At 39.8% G+C, this 20,811-nt stretch overlaps 1 protein-coding gene across 1 annotated transcript in view; it reads left to right on the top strand.

Annotated features, from left to right (window-relative positions):
* avl9 (AVL9 homolog (S. cerevisiase)) overlaps nt 1–20,811 on the top strand; it is a 31,484-nt gene that overhangs the window by 4,000 nt on the left and 6,673 nt on the right. Inside the window, exons 2-14 of the mRNA XM_046041972.1 lie at nt 47–167; nt 3,877–3,962; nt 5,891–5,962; nt 7,772–7,861; nt 7,958–8,024; nt 8,397–8,437; nt 8,526–8,564; nt 8,669–8,738; nt 10,429–10,892; nt 11,787–11,921; nt 12,804–13,023; nt 13,709–13,826; nt 14,987–15,040. Of these exons, the coding sequence (XP_045897928.1) occupies nt 47–167; nt 3,877–3,962; nt 5,891–5,962; nt 7,772–7,861; nt 7,958–8,024; nt 8,397–8,437; nt 8,526–8,564; nt 8,669–8,738; nt 10,429–10,892; nt 11,787–11,921; nt 12,804–13,023; nt 13,709–13,826; nt 14,987–15,040 (1,577 nt within the window). The remainder of the gene's footprint in view (nt 1–46; nt 168–3,876; nt 3,963–5,890; nt 5,963–7,771; nt 7,862–7,957; nt 8,025–8,396; nt 8,438–8,525; nt 8,565–8,668; nt 8,739–10,428; nt 10,893–11,786; nt 11,922–12,803; nt 13,024–13,708; nt 13,827–14,986; nt 15,041–20,811) is intronic.

Raw genomic sequence — 20,811 nt, 5'->3', positions numbered from 1 at the left:
AAGCACAAGCTAACCACACGCTTGACTGTCTCTCCTCGACCGCCAGGTTGAATTCTCCTACCCGCCGTTGATGCCAGACGAGGGCCATGACAGTAACCTGCTGCCAGAGGAGTGGAAGTACCTCCCTTTCCTGGCCCTTCCTGACGGGGCGCACAACTACCAGGAAGGTACGTCACACCCACAGTGTATGTAGTGTTAAGGGGTGTAGGTAAATATATAGGTGGTGTTTATGATTGAGAGAACAAATTCCTTATATCCTGCATTATTATACTTTTATATCAGTCTAGCCGGCAACTCTTATTTCTTCATGATTGATTATGTTATATTTGCATTTATACCCAAAATCACAAATTGTTAACTTTTTTGATAATTGTTTAGTTAGTTCTATGATCGTAAATCTTTGAGATTTGGACGGTTGTTTCTGAGGTATTTTTCAACCTGGACCATGGAACGTGCATTTGAGTCCTCGCCATGTCTAATGCGAGCTTTTTATTTGTTGCTATTCTGCCTGAAATCAGTAATTAATTCTTTAGTTTTTGATGCGTTAAAGTCGAGGAAGTTATCATCACACCATCCCGGCTGTAAACAGAGAGCCTGCAGTGAGTTGACTCCACGTCCCGTGTGTTCTGGCTGCCGCCATGTGACGGTCTGGTGGTTCGCCGCTGCTGTCCTGCGAAGGCAAACAGCAGGAACTGAGTCAAAGTACACATCTAGACTTTGAACTAGAACTACACCCATCAACACTGCTAATACTGTACTGGCATCACAAGACAGGAGAGTTTCTGTCTGCTGTGGCTTTCTGTTTGTCGGCTCAGGAGTGAAAAATGGCGTTTTTCATGTTGCAGGAACGAGCGAAATGTTTAGAGATAACATTTGCTTTTAAACTAACTTGAGCTCAAAATCAGCCCCTCAGGATCCCTCTTTTTCTCTTTTCTAAATTCAGATGATTCTTGGAAGATTTGAATCGATCCCTGCCGTTGTGTTTCTTAATCTTTTGCGCCCTTTGTTTCTGCTGCCACAGCAGAGTGCTGCGTTAAAAAAAACAAACAATAGTGATGTGACCGACGCCCTCTGCACTGCGGCTCATAAAAACAGCAGTCACACTGAAATTACTGTGTATTGTTTACAGAGGAATTACAGCAGAGTCTTATTCTACTGTCAACACTGATTAATACTACTACAGATGAACAGAATCAACACACCTTGTATTAAGTAAGACCGTTTCTTTGGACATAAATGAAAACACAATTAAGGCACGTTTCCACCGTAGGAACTTTACCCAGAGAGCTGGGAACCTTTCGGAGAGCTTGCTTTTCCACCACAGGCACCAGAGTCTAAATTAGGTTCTGGGGACTTTATTTTACCCTCCAGAAAGTCCCTGCTCGGGGGGTATTACTTTCCAAAAGTACTGGAGCTTTGTGGGGTGGAGCTTCAATTGCTAAATATTTCTATTTTGGTTGAGTAGTGGCCAACTGCTGAAATCTTCAGCCGCCATTTTTAAACATCAGTTTACTTGCTTTGAGTCTCTCATTTCAGGGACTTTGATTCTACTACTGCTCTTCTCTAAACGCACGCAACACTGGGCTGAAGGAACCTTTTTAGTTCCTGGAAAAGTAGTTCCTGGTACTGAAAGTTTGGTGTCTTTCTTGCTTGTCTTTCGGTAAGAAAGCTACTGACTTTACTCTAAAGCAGTTTGCGAGGCGTGTTGGAGTCATTTTGGTCGCAGCTTGCTGCTGCTCCTCTTTCATTTTACCTTTCGTCGGGGTGATGTAAAGCTCTGCGGTCCTGGACTAAAGCTGTTTCCCTGTATCCATACTCCATAATACTTCTAAGTGACAAAAGCAATGAGTTTCCTGTTGATGTGCAGTTATTGTGCCACCATGCAATAGAGGAAATGGAGGCTCTGCTTATGGCTGCAAAATAAGATAAGATCAGCCTTTATTGATCCGCAGAGGGGAAACTGAGGTGTTACAGCAAGGACAGAAATAAGTACAGAAGATAAATAGAGAAAAGTAAATAAAAAAGATCAGCACCCATCACCAGTACTTGTGTGCTTAAACTAATAGCACAGTTGTATTTTTGCTTTTGATGAGGGGAAACACTTATCAAATCTTATGTGTCATCTCCGTACCACCAACCTCTACTTTATGGAGAATGCAGGTTCCCTTTTATCGCCATTTGTGATGTGGGGACTTCTGAATGGGTCAGCAGCTCATGGTTTGTGTGTCTAGCTCGTAGCAGTCTCATTTCCCTTCAGACTCTTCCGCGGCTCATGAAGCAGCTTTCAGAAAACAGAATCAACATTTGCTCTGAAAATGTGAATGTAAACTGTAAAGCAGGGAGTCAACTGCAGCTGTGGCCTCTGTCCTGCTGCCCCCCCCCCACCCCCCCCCAGCTCTCCACCAGGCTCTGGTTAATCTCTGACGTCCACAGTCTAACCTTTTGTCAGTGTGCCGTCGTCTCAACCAGAGGACGTCGTAACAACAGCGTAAAATGCTCCTCATCCCGTCCTCAGATGGAATGAAGGCTGATAGTTGTGGCCTATCCTTCACGGTGTCCTCGACTTGTTGTTTTTCCTGTTGAGTGATGGCCTGTATTATTCCCTACTTGGATTCACGAGCTTAAACAACCATATCTTACATTATTGCTAAGTTCTAATTATCTTATATTCCACCAATCGGTTTCTGTTTATTACTACAGTGTGGGAATTAAACACGCATGAGATAATTAATCCATCACAGTGACCATTACAGGTTTTTTTTTATTGCATTTTTTAAGCATTTAAAACGAGGTACGGACGTTTTACTCTGAACAATTCTACCTTTTTGTATTTGTGTTACTGAAGCGCTAATATCCAAAATTTGGGCGCCAGCTGGCATTTTATTCATGAGCTAGTTGTTTTTAGGTGGGAAATAAAACCCTGAAGACAAACAAAAAACAAACTTTGTCTTTTATTGCAGCAGCAAGCTTAGTGAGAAGAAGACGGACCGGGCTCAAAACAACATGACATCTCTCTCAAATAAAATTAAGTGGACTAGGGCTGCAACTCACGATTATTTTGATTACTCAGAGTCCTTGGTCACATAATCAGATTTCTTGTTTTGTCCAACCAACAGTACAAAACCCAAATATATTCAGTTTACAGCGATATACAACAGAGGCTGGAAACATGAAACGTGTTTTAGCCTGAAAAATTACTTTATATTTGATGAATCGATTTATCAAAATAGTTTCAGCTTTAACCTGCATGCTGGCGTCTGTCACCTCGACGTTGCAGCGGTTTCTTTGCTCCTCTATGACAGTAAAGTGAAGATTTTTGGGTTGTGGACGAAACAAGACATTTGAGGACATCCTGGTATTTTGGGAAACACTGATAAACATTTTTCACTATTTTCTGGACCTAACAACAAATCTATTAACCGAGAAAATAATCTAGTCAGTTGCAGCCCTAACACGCTGCAGTAAAGATCACGCCGTCTGAGTTGTAATTAATGGGAAGATGTCAGTGACGTTTCACAGGTAAAGAAAATCTGCCTCTGCCAGAGATTTAAGCACGCTAACAGCTAAAATAATTTCTTGAACATCTCTCCTCAGCGACTGTCTGTGATTTTTTTTTTAAAATTCCCTCCTCCATACCTTCCCTCTTACATAAACATCCTCTCTCTGAACTTTTCATATCCTACCGTCAGTTGAGTGCATTGATGTAGGAGCTGAAGCTTATTCTGCAGGCTGTCTTATTTCTGAAACCTGCTAATTTTCGTACTTCTGTCTCAGAGCTCCTGAGTGTTTTTTTTAGATCCCGATGGATTCTCCGGATGAGAGAACCCGTGATGCTGTTTTAATTTTATTAACATGGCTAATCTTGTTGTTTTGCAGACACGGTGTATTTCCACCTGCCGCCGCTGAGTGGAGACATGAAGTGTGTCTACGGAGTGTCCTGTTATCGCCAAATAGAAGCAAAGGTCAGTCATATCGTTTAGATTCCTTCATTCACTCTGTAGTCTAGCTCAGCAAAGATATCTACTCTATGGCCAAATGTATGTAGACACCGGTAGCGGGAAAAGAAGAAATACTCTGTTACAAGCGAAAGTACTAAAATCAATTTTACTTAAGTGAAAGTACTATTTGGCATCAAAATAGTACTCATTATGCAGAGTTGCCCATTTCAGAATAATGTTTACTACGGATGCATTAATGCGTACAACACGTTAATATAAAGCTAGGGGCTAACTGTAACTACTTTATATACTGTTGGGTAGTTAATTAATCTGTATTATTAATTAGAATCTGCAAAGTATCTGGTAACAAAAGCTTTCAGATAAACATAGTGGAGTAAAAAGTACAGGGTTTGCCTCTGAAGTTAGTAGAAGTACAAAGTTACGTAGAATGGAAATACACAAGTACCTCAAAATTACCTAAGCACAGTACTTACACAGTACCCTTTCCTGTTTCGATGTGACGGTGTCTCTACGCACAAAGACCACTCCATAAAAACAACAACAGATCTCTGCTGACTTGAATGTGTGACAGCTTCAGGGAATTAAGAGAAGAAGGCTTTTTTTTTTTCATTATAAAAATACTTTATGAAGAGATTAGATAGATAGATGGATAGATATACACAACGTACACAAAACAATTATAAAGAAATAAAATACAATTAACAAGTTTACAAATATGTACTATACATGAGTAGAAGTAAAAAGTCTTACGCCAGGAATCCACTGACTCCGGCTGCGGCACGGTTTTGAAGCGTCCGTAGCCCGGCGTCAAAGTCCACTCAGAAGCGTCTCAGCAGCGGAGCGTGCAGCCCGTCCCACGTTATTTACTTGTTATTAATTTGTCCTTTACGTGCTTCTACTACCTTCTTCACAGCTCTATGTGACCCCGTTTCGTTCCGTCAACTTCAGGCTGCATTTCCCACGAGGAGCATTTCAGAATCAGAGCGTTTTGCCTGATTTTGCTGACATGTTTTAGGTTTTGTTGATTTGGTAATCAGTGTTTGCATTTTGTTGCTTCTACTGTGATTAAGTAGGCTACGTAGTTAAATGATTTCTTTTTGTGTCTGTTTTAACCGTGTTTACTGTTGTTTTACGATCGGGAGTCTCCGCAGGGTGTTTTATTTTGAAAATTGACCGGACTCCCTGTGCCGTTCTGTGTCTGGTTTCCTGCCTGGTTCGATCTGCTCAATGCTGCCTGATGCGGCTGGCGGCAAAAATAGACTGCCCTTTAATAAATTGAAATAAACATTTTGATCATTTTGATATCACAATTCCAAACTATCCAAAGGTTAAAGAGTAAAGAAATTACAATAAACACTGGTCAAATGAAATGTATTTATAGAGCACATGCAGGAATTTAAAGAAATCTTTAAAAATAAATCGTTAAATTAAACCGTAACAAGGGAAACTCCATAAGTCCGTATATTTTTTTCATCTAAAACCAAACTATCCGATGCAGAAGAGAATTAAAAGTAGATATAGGGCTATCATCATACAGCCAAATCAAACCTGAACGCTTTATTTACTCGTGATTGTATTTTGCTTTATATAGTATATTCATACTGAGCTGGTATAGACGCAGATTGTGGCTATGTAATATATCATGTTTAACAATCATGTATGGGTGTAATGTTTAGGTGTCCGCCTACTTGTGGCCACAGAGTTTATATTTACCACATGCACACAAAGCATGGTTGCTGCCGTCTTCATGTGTGCTCTGGATTCGCAGGACAGAAAGGAAATAAAATGACAACATCTCCCGTTCTATTTTTGTCTCTCATGATCATCAGTGTGAGGTTTTTCACGAGGTCGGCTGCGGAGCGATGAGTCACACGGTGGCCTCGCAAATGTTTGGTTTGCTTTATTTTATTATGCTTTCAATCCCTCTTCAGGCCCTCAAGGTCCGACTGGCTGACGTCACCAGGGAGACCGTTCAGAAGAGCGTCTGCGTCCTCAGTCGAGTGGTGAGTCAGTCAGTTGCATGATGCTGTTATCTCATAACACGACAGAATAATAAGAAAGAGTAGCTTTCAGTATTTAAGAGTCAAGTCAGTCATGAACTTACCACGATCATGTAGAAGTGATTCATCGTAGCAGGAAAAAAAGGCTTTTATCTCCCGGCATCCTCTCCTCTAATGCTCGAGAATGAATCCAGTGAGGCTGCGGTCTCCTCTCAAATGAAGTGATAAAAGGATCAACATAAGTGAAGTTCTCTGTCACGCGTCCACACAGAGATTTAAATGACTTGGTGTTGTAATGGTGTAAGGTAGATTCACCGTGGGGGGCTGCAGGCTCTGGAGAAATTATATGTGATAATGGATGAGCCATTAGTTAAACTGTAATTAAGAAAATGTGTTTTAGTCATAGGTTTTTGGTGAAATACTGCACTGTCTACAGGTTTTAAACACATTTATCACATTTTAAAACATTTATGAAAGGGAGTTGACAATGTTTATACTGCTCTATGTACTTTTTTGTTTTTTTATGCTTATAAAACAATGTTGTGGACTCAGTCTTGAGCTCTTGCTGATTGAAAGAAGAGGCTATTTTAGTGTATAGATTATGGGGGACAGGTTAACTATCGATCTCAGAAGCAGCGGATTTTGACATCGCAGAGCTCCCAGTCACATGTTAACGCATCTTACAATGATGTCGCTTGAAAACGTGTCTGCAGGAAGGCAGAAATTTTAACCATTTAATCATCACTCTGTTTTTTAAATGTAAGACGGGAAAAAGGATGAGTGGTTGACTAAATAATTTAGCATTTAGGTGGCGGAGGCTTCTGTTCTGTCATTGTAAGACCATGTAAGACTGAAAATGATAAATATATTTATTAGTGATCAGGACGTCTCAGATCAGCACAAAAGGAAAATCTATACAATGTGACGTCACCCAACAGCAATGTGAAAGACTGGTGGAGAGCATGTCAAGACGCATGAAACCTGTAATTAAAAATCACGGTTATTTCACCAAATATTGATTTCTGAACTCATCCAAAGTTAAAATATTACTATTGTGTTGTTTAAAAATGAATGTGAACTGGTCTGAAAACAATGCATCTTTTGTCATTTTCTTGAAATAAATAATCTTAAATGACGACATGACGATTTGACGATTTGAAATTTTGAAGAAATGTTGTCAAACAATTTGTAGAATAAACCAAAAATGTTTATTTTAATCAAACACATATCTATAAATAGTAAAAACCAAAATAATTGATAATTATGCAGTTTTTTTCTAGAGCTGTATGTCAATTGTAAGTCCCTTTGGATAAAAGCGTAGGAGTTAATGTAATGTAATGTACTTTCCACAACTGCTTAAGAGGATGTAGCTTTTAATGACCATCCAGCTGATCTGTTGATCCTCTTAGAAAGTTCCTCATCTTGCTGCCACATCACTTCTATTTCTGGATAGACACAGTTTTGGGGAGTATTGTGGTTTGCGTCAGAGCGGTGGGAAGGATATTCTCATAAAGTAGACTAACACATTTGGTCAGTTTGTCTTTTTCAACAACAAGGTAATAAACACTCATCCTGAGAGAAGTTAAATGAGCACAACACTGGAAACAATAGATCTTATCAAGTCCGATCATTTCCTGCTCAAAGGAGGACGAACATAGTGTTTTGGGGGAGTCAAACAACAGCAGTCGTGCTTGAGTGTTGCTTGTCCCTGTGAGGGTAAATTGGCTTGCAACTGTTTCTATGGGTCATGCTCTAAATGACTCACACACAAACACACGGTCTGCTGCTGACGGTGTTTGTTTTGATTTCCAGCCTCTCTACGGCCTGCTTCAAGCTAAACTGCAGCTCATCACACACGCCTACTTCGAGGAGAAAGACTTTTCACAGATCTCCATTTTAAAGGTGAGAACGTGCTGCCGGCACCGACACCGTCTGTAAATGTTTCACCAGTCTGTTATCGCCTCCGCTTACCTCCTGCTTCCTCCTCCGACCCCGCAGGAACTGTACGACCACATGAACGGTTCTCTGAGGGGTTCAGCCCTAGAAGGATCACAGGTTTATCTTGGTGGGTAATATTTTCAGTACAGCTGCAGGCGATGTTTTGGCTGAAGAATGCGGAGATAAACACAAATAATGGCGCACTTTGAACCTAATTGTTCTTTTTTCTTTTCACTTTCATGCATTTTAACTCAAAGTATTCGGAAAAAGACAAAGGGCTGCAAATAGGTGTACTTTTGGATAATAGAGCATTACTGCATCTGTTGCTTCTATAACTCATTTTAAATACTTGTTTTGTTGTTCCAGAGATGGATATATTCTATTAACGGCCCATATTTGCGGTTACTGGAACTTGTCAGGCCATGTGACTGTTGTTAACTGCATTTTTATCCAAGGCTGAATTCCTCAGTTGTTGATGCTGTTTGTCTCCTTTCCTCAGGGTTATCACCAAGAGATTTAATACTGCACTTTCGACACAAGGTAGAAAATAACAGACAGAACAATAATGTGTATGCCGGTGATGTTATAGCCGTTTGGATTTGTAATTCTTTTAATTTTACCTTCATAGGTTCTCATCCTCTTCAAGCTTATTCTGCTGGAGAAGAAGGTACGGTTACAAACTCTTAACAAATCATTTATCTTTTCTCAGAACTCTCCTGAAAAATGGCGCTGTATTTCTGTCTTGACTTTTGTTGTTGTTTGTGTTTGCAGGTCCTGTTCTATGTGTCTCCTGTCAACAGACTAGTAGGAGCTCTGATGACAGTTTTATCACTTTTTCCAGGTCAGCAACTCCAAAAGAAAGTTTCATTTTCTCTCCTCTTGCGCATTAAATGATGCCTTTTGAAATCAACTGTAAAAACACTTGACTGACACAAAAGTTAAAAAATATGCAATTTTATGATCAGATCAGAACGTAGTATTATTAAATCTGGCGAGATCCAGGCAAGTTTTAAAAAATGGAGTATTAGTATGGAAATATATTGTTATAAAAGCTATCCAGTGAGTTGTGTGGCTTCATCAGCATGTATCAGTGTAAATAATCCTCTCCAGCCAACATATTTACATAACATTTTGGTAAACGTGGCAAAAGGTAAATGGTACTGTTGGAATCAAGACCGCCCAAACGGAGACCATGTCAAGACCAAGACCAGAGTTTATCTAGACCGAGACAAGACCAAGACTTTTAGGGGCTGAGAGCAGTTGAGACCAAGACCGAGGGAGGGTGAGACCGAGTCAAGACCAAGACCAGTTCCCTGCATTGCATGGCACGCAATAAAATGTGGAACGAGATCATAGGTACTTCTCAAAGTGACCTGAAAGATCTACATTCCCATTAAAACACCCACATACAAACACTAAGAGCTGAAATTAACGTAAGCATCGCAGGGAGGGGTGACAGTCATTAATTAGGGTTATTGGCTGCATTTGAAGTAATAAGTTTTACTTCCAGTCAAAGTTAGGATGTTCAGACAGAGATCAGACAATACAAAAGTAATTTATTGATATTCCCAAAGTTATGGTCTTGACTGGTCTTGAAATAAAATCCAGAGTCCTCAATGTCCGAGACCGAGAAAAGACCGAGATCAAAAAGTGGTCTTAAGACCAAGACCGGTCTCGAGTACTACAACACTAGTAAATGGTAAATAAAAACACCAGCACAGCGAAAAGTCTTGAAATTAGCGGACACTAATGTCAGTTAACCAGCAATATCTATCTAATGCCGTCTAACGTGCTAAAATTATACCAAACCAAGTAGTTTTGGTATAATTAAAGTAGGCTGGACGATATGGCCAAAAATGTTATTACAATAAAAAGTTTCATATCTTTCGATATCGATAATTATCATGATAAGTTTCAAATCGTTATTTCTTTCGAGTTTAAAGGCAGATTTTTGCCCCTGAGTGAAAGTTGAAGAAACCTGATGGTTAATTGTGTTTTTAAACTCTTCTTTATGGTCAACATTTGATGCCAAACAGTGGATCACTTCACAAATCTGAGGTAGAACATTCAAAACAATTCTGAAAAAATCTTTGTCAACAAATGTGCATGAGCAAAAATAAGTAAAAGCTTTTTTCAATCCTTTTTCCTCAACAAATAAAAAATGTATGTCCTAATTCGTTTATAATTTAAGTGAATAAAATCAAACATTTATTGAATATTTGTTATATTGTTATTGAAAAAGATTATATTGCGATAATTATTGTTTTATTGTCCAGCCCTCAAACCAAGTTAGTCTGTTCCTGTAGTGCTCATGAACTAATCATTAATTTTATTTGTTAAAGGAAGAGCGTTTATCTTTTTGTTAAAACACCTCGTAGACTCGATTATGGTCTGGAAAGATTCAGGGATTGTAGATGTATGTCAAACTGAAATGCAGAAGACGGCAAAAGGACAAATGGGTTAGTGGTGATAAAAGAGACTGAAATGAAATAAAATGACACCGACATTTTCTTTTTATCTGATTTGTCCAGGTATGATCGAGCACGGCCTGGTGGACTCGTCCCACTACAGGCCTAAGAGCAGCGTGTCTGAGGACCTGATCCTGGTGGAGAGCATCTCAGGAGCCGAGGAGTTCGTCTCCGTGTCCGTCACGGACCTCGCCAACACCGCGCTGGAGGCAGAGGAGACTCCGTCCTCCGGGAACAGCACGGAGGGGGACAACCACCTCCTGAAACCCCCGTCACGCACCTCTCCAGAGTCCTCAGAGAGCGAGTGGGAGACTCTGGACCCCAGCGTGTTAGAGGAAAGTGGTCCTAAAGAGGCAGCTGAGGGGAAAGAGACGGATTCAGAGCTCCCGGACGCCTTCGACTCCAAGCCGGGAACGCCCATCACTGTGCAGCCACAGGCTGCCAGCAGTCAGGGAGGGGTCATCCAGGGTCTGGTGTCTGGCCTGGAGGAGGATCAGTACGGCCTGCCGCTCCCCATCTTCACTAAGGTAACGCTCACATTAAAATACTAAAACTCTTCAAACTAGTGCAGCATTTGCTTCGGCTTTGGACTGAGACACACGAAATGTGGAGACAGATAACGAGATCTGTTTTAGTTTCGTTTAATTTATTTAACGTTAGACTTACTTCCATTATGGTGGTAAATCGTGTATGTGTCCAGGTGACATGGTAACTAGGACCCCAACAAATTATTAAATTCAGTCAAGTCCCGTTGACCTTGATTGATGCAATATGTTTGATTCTTTCAAAACAGATTCAGGAACAAGGTGACACTCCAGTGGTTAAAAAGAAAGAATCACTTCATTTATTTATATATACATCCAGCTCAAGTTTCAAGTGTTTGACACTGAATTGATCGTGGCTGGTGCTGAAATAGATCTCAGTCATGACAGATAGAGTTAATCACACAATCACTTCCTCTTAAGTGATTGTGCCTCCAAAATAAAAGCGTGAGAACTTTTTCTAATACGAAAAAGGGCTATATTCTGATGGCGTGGATTTATTTTTTACTCTTATGGGATTTATGAGATTGTGACGGGACAGGAGTATTTTTGTGGCATTGTGCCGTATCACCCCCTAGTTCACACGTGTTTCCTCTTTTGGAGACACACGAGTTCATAAAAGATCAATATCAGTTAATAAATAGCTTATAAATCATGCTCACAGTCAGTAACTCGGCTCAACCACACGCTCATCAAATAACCTCATCAATAAATGTTTTGAGTTCCAGCAGGATGTTGGTTCAGATTCAACCTTTAAACAGCTTTTGTCTTTGTGTGTGTGTGTGTGTCTGGGTGCTCCCCAGATCAGCCCAGCTGGAGGCGGTAGCCCGCCCGTCTGGTAGTCGTATATACACAGTGACCTTTGCCTTTTGTTGCCAGGGTTACCTGTGTCTGCCCTACATGGCCCTGCAGCAGCATCACCTCCTCTCAGACGTGACGGTGCGCGGCTTCGTTGCAGGGGCGACCAACATCCTCTTCCGCCAGCAGAGGCACCTCAGTGACGCTGTTGTTGATGTAAGTCCTGCATGTATGTAGTTATTCTGGGCTTAAATTGAACCTTAAATGTCCAGTGTTTAATGTTTAGGAGGATCTAGTGACAGAAATGCAATATAATTTCCATAACTATGTTTTAAGTGTTGAATGAAATAATGAACCGTTATTTTTTATTACCTTAGAATGAGCCATTTCTATCTACATGCACCGCGGATCCTCTTACATGGTCGCCATGTTGCACCGTCATGTTTCTACAGGTGCCCAACAGGACAAACGGCCATACAGAGCGCATTTCGTCACTATGTTGAATTTCGAAGAAGAAGTAGTATTAGTAGTCATCTGGTTTATTAGAAGTAAGTAGAGAAGTAACACGAGCAGTGACTGATGGTGCATTCATGTGGTGTCGGAATAATCAGAATCTTGTTTTCCTCCTTAAATCTTTATTGCAAAAAGTGGATTAAAGTGAACATGGGGCATAAAGATGTATACCGAACAGTATACAAATATATAAGAAGACACTATAATAAAAACTTTGCCAGGGGTAGTCCATATTAAATAAAGATATAAAAAGAGGACCATACCGTGGCAGTTTTCACAGCCTTTTTGTTGTTGGATTTAGAAATTAAATTTATGTAAGATATCTTAGTTGTCTGCTCTGATAATGCTAATCCAACACAGTAGTAGAATCCATTTTATTCCACATTGAGACTTAAGAGCACATGAATGCACCAAAGTCGGGAGAACAATTTCACAACTCAGGAGACCATCCGAGGAGCGCGTGAATGCACCGTGAGTCGTTAGTTGCAGTTCTGAACCCTCACCACTAGATGCCACTATAACTTACACACTGAACCCTTGAAGTCTAATTTTCAAGTTAAATACTGTATGTGTTTTGTGTTGTAGGTGGAAGAAGCCAGTGTCCAGATCCAGGATCCCGAGCTCCGGAAAATCCTGAGCCTGACGACGGCGGACCTACGTTTCGCTGACTACCTGGTCAAACACGTGACGGAGAACCGCGATGACGTTTTCCTGGACGGGACGGGCTGGGAGGGCGGAGACGAGTGGATCAGAGCCCAGTTCACCCTCTACATCCACTCCTTACTGTCTTCTGCATTACAGCAAGGTAGGAACACTCAGTCGTTGTTCTTTAAAATTAATTAATTATGCCGCTCTTTCCTTCACTCTCACTTCTCCGTTAAAGGGTTATTTTTCTTACTTACGCATCAAGGGGTTTAATCCAGAGTATCTGCAGGCAAAAAACATCTGCAGTAAGTATTTAAATACATTTGATCTAAACTGAAGTATTAAATTACTTTAAGTACAGTCTAATTTTGACCTTAAATCCAAACTGACTTGGTTTCAAGTCTTGTGGACACAGTTCAACAGAACAAAAACAAGCTTTTCACATCCAAACATAAGGTTACAACACAAAGACAAATTCAAAATAAACACATAACATCCTAATAAAAACCAAAAAGCATTTGAGTTGTTAATATGTTCTTACTGCACATTGAAACACTTGTTGTGTCTTGGTGTGTCTGACTGAATGTTTTTTCATCATTGCTTCATCTCTTTTGAATGTATTTGAGCAAACATCTCAAAAGCTGTAATTTAGTTCAAGTTACAATGAGTTGTTTTTAATATTACTTCAGAGCTTGTCATCTTCAGAGGAATTACTAATTAGCTGTAATCGTTGCGTCATGCGAGTGTTCATTGCACGTAATTAACTTTGTAGAGAGAATCCAGTTATGCTGCTCATCACGTTCACTCCTCGCTTCTCTTTTGTTCCTTGTGTCGTCTTCCTGCAGATAACGAGAGGCTGCTGGCTGATTACGGCGCGCCTTTCGTCGCAGCCTGGAAGATCACCCACAACTACCGCGTGTGGTACAGCAACAAGCACCCCGCCATGGCCGCCATCACCCCGGGGTAAGTGGACAGGAGGGACACTGATCTCTGAAAGACTACAAGCTACTTAGCTTGGAAGTTTTATTTGAATAGAAACTCTCTCAAGTCAAAAGATAATAACGTTAGCTCCAAGCCTGCAGACTAGAGTGACTTGATGTCCTCCCCAAGCATTTTCTTGACGACCGACATTGAATCAGTCTGACAGCAGCCAGACCACCAATTTAATTTCTCCGGTTATCACATTCAGATGTCAGTCACAAATCAAAAACATACAGGGAAACAACTGATCAACTGCTTTTAAATGTTTCTTTAAAAGGAGTAAACACATATTTTTAAAGCATTCTTTGTTCTGCTCCACCTCTAGTTGTCACAATTACAATTTTGTCACGATTAATTGGGCCGATATCTGGCATTTTGAGATAATCCTCATCGGCCAATACCTGCGCTCACAAGGCCAAAAAATGTCACCATCATCTTTTCTAAATGTTAACATGTTTCTCCAATCTTAAATGACAGTTAATCTAATCTAAAACAATTACTGGCTAGCGTTAAATACATATAGTTATACTGTGGAGAATAATTCAGCTGAATGACGTCGCTTCTGACAAACTGTTCCCCTCTCTCTTCAACACCAGTCACGCTCTGAAATCTACAGCAGAACCCCAATGTGTGTTTCTGTTTCATTCATTAATAAAACTTCCATCTAAAACAACACGTTAGTGCCTGAGATAACGCATATATTAGATTGTACTCTGCAGGAATAATGGAGTTAGACATGATTTTGCTTTGTTTGATATAAGCATTATATGTCGTCCATCGGCTGCCCTGCTCTGTAAATATCGGGCATCAGCCATTAAAAAATCCATATCTATTAACCTCTAATTTGTACAATTTAAATTGACATGAACTTGTACATGTTACTTCCAACGTGGAAGGTGTGCATAACTTGGATGCAGACCTTAATTATCCAGATCAGACCGTATGTGTGCAGGATTGTTGTACATGAAGAGTATAGAAAACAAACATGGTGAATTTAAGGTTTTTAAAAGTGGATACGTTTACTCTGGTGAAGTAATAGTGATATTTGTTATAATCTTCCTACTTCAAAAAGGAAAATCTGTTTGAAACTTGTGTGCTGCGCATTATTTATGAGTGACCTCTGCGTTTGTTCGCTGTTGTAGACACCCGTTCCAGGGCCAGTACAGTGTGGCTGACGTAAAACTACGACTCTCACAGTGAGTATTCTGTCATTCCTCTGCTGTATTTGCACTCATTCTTCCATGCACATTACAATACGTGCAGCTTTTGTATTCATCGTAGTGGATATCTTGTCTTTTTACTAGAATAAGATACTGCAACTTTAAGACACAGAATATCAGAAATAACAACATGTAAGTCATGAATAAAAGACAAGACAAAAGGGGACCCAGGCGCAGTGCAGCAGCAGAGCTGTGACCTATTTATTATCTTTCAAAGTTCATTGTATCAGATGATTTGCTGCAGCGCAGTTGATATAGTGCACACCAAAACTTGCATGTTGCTGCCCTCTTGTGGTGATAGAGAAAGGTGATATTCCAGTAAGCATGACTGTAAAGAAGTTACAGTGGCTTTCTTTTTATTTCCTCCTTACTCTTTTTAAAAAGATAAAGCAAGACAGGTGCTTTATGCAGTGTTTTTCAACCATAAATGTCACCTTCATTTGATTATTTAAGAACATTTTGCTCAGTGTTTGCTGTCAGACACCTGACTGCTTTTACTTGGAAGGAGCTGGCAGTGTGCAGCCTTGGTTGGGGTTGAGATCTGAGACGCCTGATTTGAATTAATTTCTATTTTGACATAGACGTGGATATCACTCTTTCAGATTTTGCCAGTTAAAACACTCTATCTTGTGCAATCCTTAAACATCTGTTAAAATGTCAAAAATATTGTTTATCATTACGTTTTGTTGATTTGTGCTCACAAAATATTAATTTAAGAGCAAGACTTATGCCCTTTAAGAGCACAAATTTGTTTTTTCGTCGACCTTTTGACGCAGATTAGGCTCCATACTTCCTGGAAAAGTAAAGGGTCACTCCAAAATAAACGACTGGAGGATAATCTGAACTGGGAAAAACTTGAAGAACATATTTGTGGGCTGAATTTAACAATGAATTCTTAGAGTTTAAGCAGCCTGATCTTAGTTTGAGACCCCTGCTTTATATAATAGTAAATTGTTGTCAGTGTCCTCAGTGGTGTTCTTGGATGTCTGTGCTTGTTAGCAAGAAAAAACAGTAAATAATTAAAGACAAAAGTATAAAATATTGATTTAAGTCCATTTTTTGAGTCTGTAAAAGTTGACACCTCACTGCTGTTGTCTTGTCTTAAGTCCTTTTAAGACCACTAATGATTACATTTCCAAAAGTTGTCGTGCTCTGTGCACTCTAACACCCAGCCATGAATGCTTTATAAAGGCTGTATGTTACAGAGAGCAGCAGGCTGTGTGTTACCTCATGCTGTGTCTGTGGGTGGAGGCGAGGGGTCGGGGGTTGTGGTGGAGGCGAGGGTCTCATATCAGCTGAAGTCATTAATTATGAGCGAGTTTCATTCTCCAAAAAAAAAAAAAAAACGAGCTGAACGGAGACTTCTTCAACTTCAGCTCTGGTTTCATTCCGGGGGAGTTTGGATGAAAGGTGACTCTGACCACCGCTGGAGCGCCGCTTCTAGTGTTACGCATCGGATAAATGCCCCCGCCACACGCACGCACACACACACACAGTTAAGTGTGTCCATCCCTAATTTAGCTTTACGGTGAGAACACGGGCAGATCTGCGTGGCTGTGAAACTCGGAGCTGTTTGGTGACACGGGCGCTGTGAACTAGGTCGTAAATGCTCAGTAAACAAACACACAGACAAACAAACTGTAGGGGAACCTTAAACTTTGGTTCGTCTGCACAACATTTACATCAGAAGTGGAAAAATTATGTGATTTAACATAAACTTTTAACATTTAATAATGAAAAGCCAAAGAGTGAGCCAGATGAGTTGAAAAATAACAAAAAGATATAAATGAAAAAAAATTAATTAGTTATATATTTGGTGTCGAAATAGGTACAAAAAGTTTTCGTGCAGTAAATGGCTTCAGTCCAGAGGTGAAATTTTGCTAGAAGACAACAGTGGAAATGTGAGGAGTTTGTTGTGTTGGAGTAACATTAGAAAATAAAACCTTGTTTGCCACTCTACTGCATACACAATAAACTCCTCTCCCTCTTTTCCACTGTGGTCTTCCCGCAACAACTCGCCTCTTGTAAGGATCCTTTCCATGATCCTGAAGGAATATGCTGCAGCCATCTACTGCAGAGATTTCAAAACTTTTTATACCTGGTTAAAAAAATGCCCAAATTATCCTTTAACACAAACCATTTCTGCACTTATACTGATTAAACCAAATATGCACGCTTTTTATCTCTTCATTTACAATGAAACAATTCAATAAAAAATTTAAAAAAAGTACAGTATTGACATTATCAAGCTACAATTAACTGTTTAATGTTGTACTCAATCTCTTCAATAATGTCATAATTTGTCAAAACGTGATTAAAATGAGCCATTAAATGAGTTGGAAGTTGAAAGAAATTGACTTATATAGAGGATAACCTCGTGTTTAATCAGGCAGATTGAGACTTAAGTACATGTAAAACATAATACAAGATATTGAAGAACAGTAATATATTTTGCAATATTAAAACATGATACAAAGCTGAACATGAGTTCAAATACTAAATCAAATATTCAAAATAGGCATCACTCACTTAAAACAAGGCAAGAAAAAACATTAAGTGATAATCTTGCATAATATTTATAACAACAACAGTAATGCAATACTTAATGTAAAATCATATCAGGAAAAAGACTATATATATATATATATATATATAAATATATTAAATATTTTTCTATAATCTTAATAATAATATTTAAAATAATCTATAAATAATCTTAATGAAAACATGTCAACATCAGCTAATATTGTGTGTAGAGCTGAAACCATTAGATTAGTCGATTGACAGAAAATAAATGAATTAATAAATTATTCTACTAAGTTCAAATTTATTTATATAGCACATTTAAAAACAAGTTGACCAAAGTGCTTTCCAAATTCAGGATACCCAACAAATGAATAGAGGCCAATAAATAGAGGTGGGTCTTTTGACTTGAAAATATCAGCAGGACGAGCAGTTCTTATTCGAACAGGTGAAATATTCCAAAGATATGGAGCAGCCACTGAAAAGGCTCGGCCTCTCTCTCTTTCCACGTTCTCAAATGTGAAACACTTTTGTCGGGATAATTTTTCTTACGAGAGGATTTAAGTGGCGACCAGGTCGGAGGAGAGGGTGAAGGAGCACGGCTGGCTCTCAGCGTCCCTGGCTGCACTGTAAAACTCTAGATTTGGCGGCCATGGTGGTGTCGCGGGGCGATGAGGGGGGGACGCGGGCGGGGAGCTTCTCGGGAATAAACACGTCTAGTTTCCTGCCTCAGTTTTGTGTCCGAGCTCTATAACAGGAGGGGGGATTGTGTGTGTGTGTTTGTGTGGACACGTGAGGGCACCGCAGCAGATAAACAGCTCAGTCTTCACTGCGACCTTGAACATCAGAGACGAGTGTTTATTGACTGTCAAAAGCTTCAAGCCTCGCAGACTTGCATATCTTAAAGGATGTCAAAATCCTCCTCACCCAGACAAAAAACTGAAACCAACAACACTAAATCAATAATAAGGATAATAGTAAATATTATATTAGCATTTTCCAAAAGTCTTCCTTTATCACTTAGTTTGTTTATATTATAGTGTGACTTTGGTGTCTTGTTCTGCGAGGTAAAATCACTGATTAGTCAAAGGAGTCTGGTGGCCTTGAAGAGAACATAGATTCAGTTCCTCCGTCGGAAAGGGTATTCAAAATATAGCGAACACTTAAACTGACATTGATATTTTTTATGCGGCCAAAATAAGTTTTTCTTCTGCCCCGTCCACAGCAGTACATTGCTTAACTTCTGAAGTCGTGTCTGCTTCTTCGAACTGTCGGGTCACGCACTTATGTTTTCTTCAAAAAACTGAAATAAATTGAAAATAAAGAGAACGTAAAAAGAGATAGATCCGTTGACAGGGTTCATAAAAAAGACCAATTCAACATATTTTCTACTGTATATTAGAGGGGGCTTATTGTTTTTTCTTAGAATTGGGCATGGGCATGACCTCCCCAGATAATGCGCGACTACACCCATGGCTTTTCCCAGATGTTTGAGGGCCGTGTACATGTTTCCTGTTTGCTCTAATCGCCACTGAATGATAAATTGTTCTTGTGAATAGAACAATTTATCCAAACTAGTGATCAACACCCTAAAAAAAAGTGTTCCTTTTTTTCAGGTATAGTAGCTTTGATAAAGTTTTAAATATCTGATAACTGTATATTTAACATATATTAATTTTATTTGTTTGCATAAACACCTAACAAACACATTTCTTATAAGGTTCACTTATTAAAGAGTTGTCACCATGCACTGAGTGGGACATTGTATAGTTAAAAAGTAAATTAAAGTTGATATTAAAGTTAAAACAAGGGAAAAGTCTGCAGAAATAAGTTCATGTTAAATACTTTGCTTCAGCTGCATCCATAACACTTTGTTTGTGTTATGTGCCATTTATAGTTTGTTTTATATTATTTGATATGTTTTAATTCCCTTGTTTTGTGTGTTATTTGCAGGTTGTTTATGACAGAACAAACCAAAAAAAAGTAAAATGCATACACAAACGCAGCTTATAACACTTAAAAACTTAACTGTAGTTAGCATTTAATAAAACCCTTTACCATAAACTAAATAGATTATTGCTTTCTGGCAGATAACCTAAGCTAATGACAACATATTACTCAGTCTCTGATGTTGTGTTCGCTTCCTGTGCATCACATCACCCGGTTCCTTGCTAAGCTTTACTCCCTCCCACTGAGACTAGATGGATGTCTACAGTGTTTTTTGTTTGTTTGTTTTGTATCCATCAGTGTTGAGTCTGACCCCAGAGCCTTGCCTTGTTGCCTCTCATCAGTCAGGGAGAGCAGAAAACATTCTTGCATCAGTAAACACAGAGCTGTTTTCCTGCAACTTGAAGCTGGACGTCGAGGGGAAACCGGGGTTAGTGGGACAGACGGTGACTGTCTGATGTATCCCACTTGTCAGGAGAGGCTGGTTGAGTGGAAAGTGGAAGTGGAAAGTCCATCCACTCTGCTAAGCTCATCACTCTTTGTCCCACTGCTGCTGCTCTGCCGCCTCCCCTCTATTTATACTCCCCTGGGAAAAAAAATAAAAACTACGCATGACTTCCTTGTGAATGTGCTGTGTTGCATGTGTATTATGGAAGCACTCGGGGCAAACGCTGCCGACCCTTTTCATGTGTCCCCGTCATCAGTGTTGGACAAAGAGCAGCCGGTGGCGGAGATATTCTCAGAAAACAGAGTCATGTGACGGGCTGCACGGCTGCAGGCAGGCACTCACTGTTAGAGGATCTTTCTTTATTGTCAGCGTACCACACCAGGCTGAATAAGGAGCTGTTTATTTGGGTCAGCCAGCGAGATGGAGAGTCAGTGTGTCCGCTGGGCGCCTCTCTGAGCTAACAGTGGACACGGCAGGGGAAATACTGCCTTCTGTTACCGAGAGATTGTTGGAAGCTTTTCTGAGCCTGGGTGGGATCCGGGAAAAAAAAGTTTAAATATGATTTTCCCACATTTTCCCACAGTGTTTCCATTATTCCACCAAAATTTCCGCTCAGCTTCGACGTTATTAATATTTTTTCCATGATAGAGTATGCCACACTTGCAGTAAACTGAGCAAGACATTTTAGTCATGATTCTGGATGTCTTTTGCATTATTTTATAAATATTTTCCCTGTAATTAAGACATATTTGGAAGCTCTGAGATCTTCAGTGTGTGTGTGTGTGTGTGTGTATGTATGTGTATGTGTATGTGTGTGTGTATATATATA

This window comes from Micropterus dolomieu, linkage group LG01, assembly GCF_021292245.1.
Source record: "Micropterus dolomieu isolate WLL.071019.BEF.003 ecotype Adirondacks linkage group LG01, ASM2129224v1, whole genome shotgun sequence".
Lineage (NCBI taxonomy): Eukaryota > Metazoa > Chordata > Actinopteri > Centrarchiformes > Centrarchidae > Micropterus > Micropterus dolomieu.
This window is presented reverse-complemented; position numbering and strand designations above follow the sequence as displayed.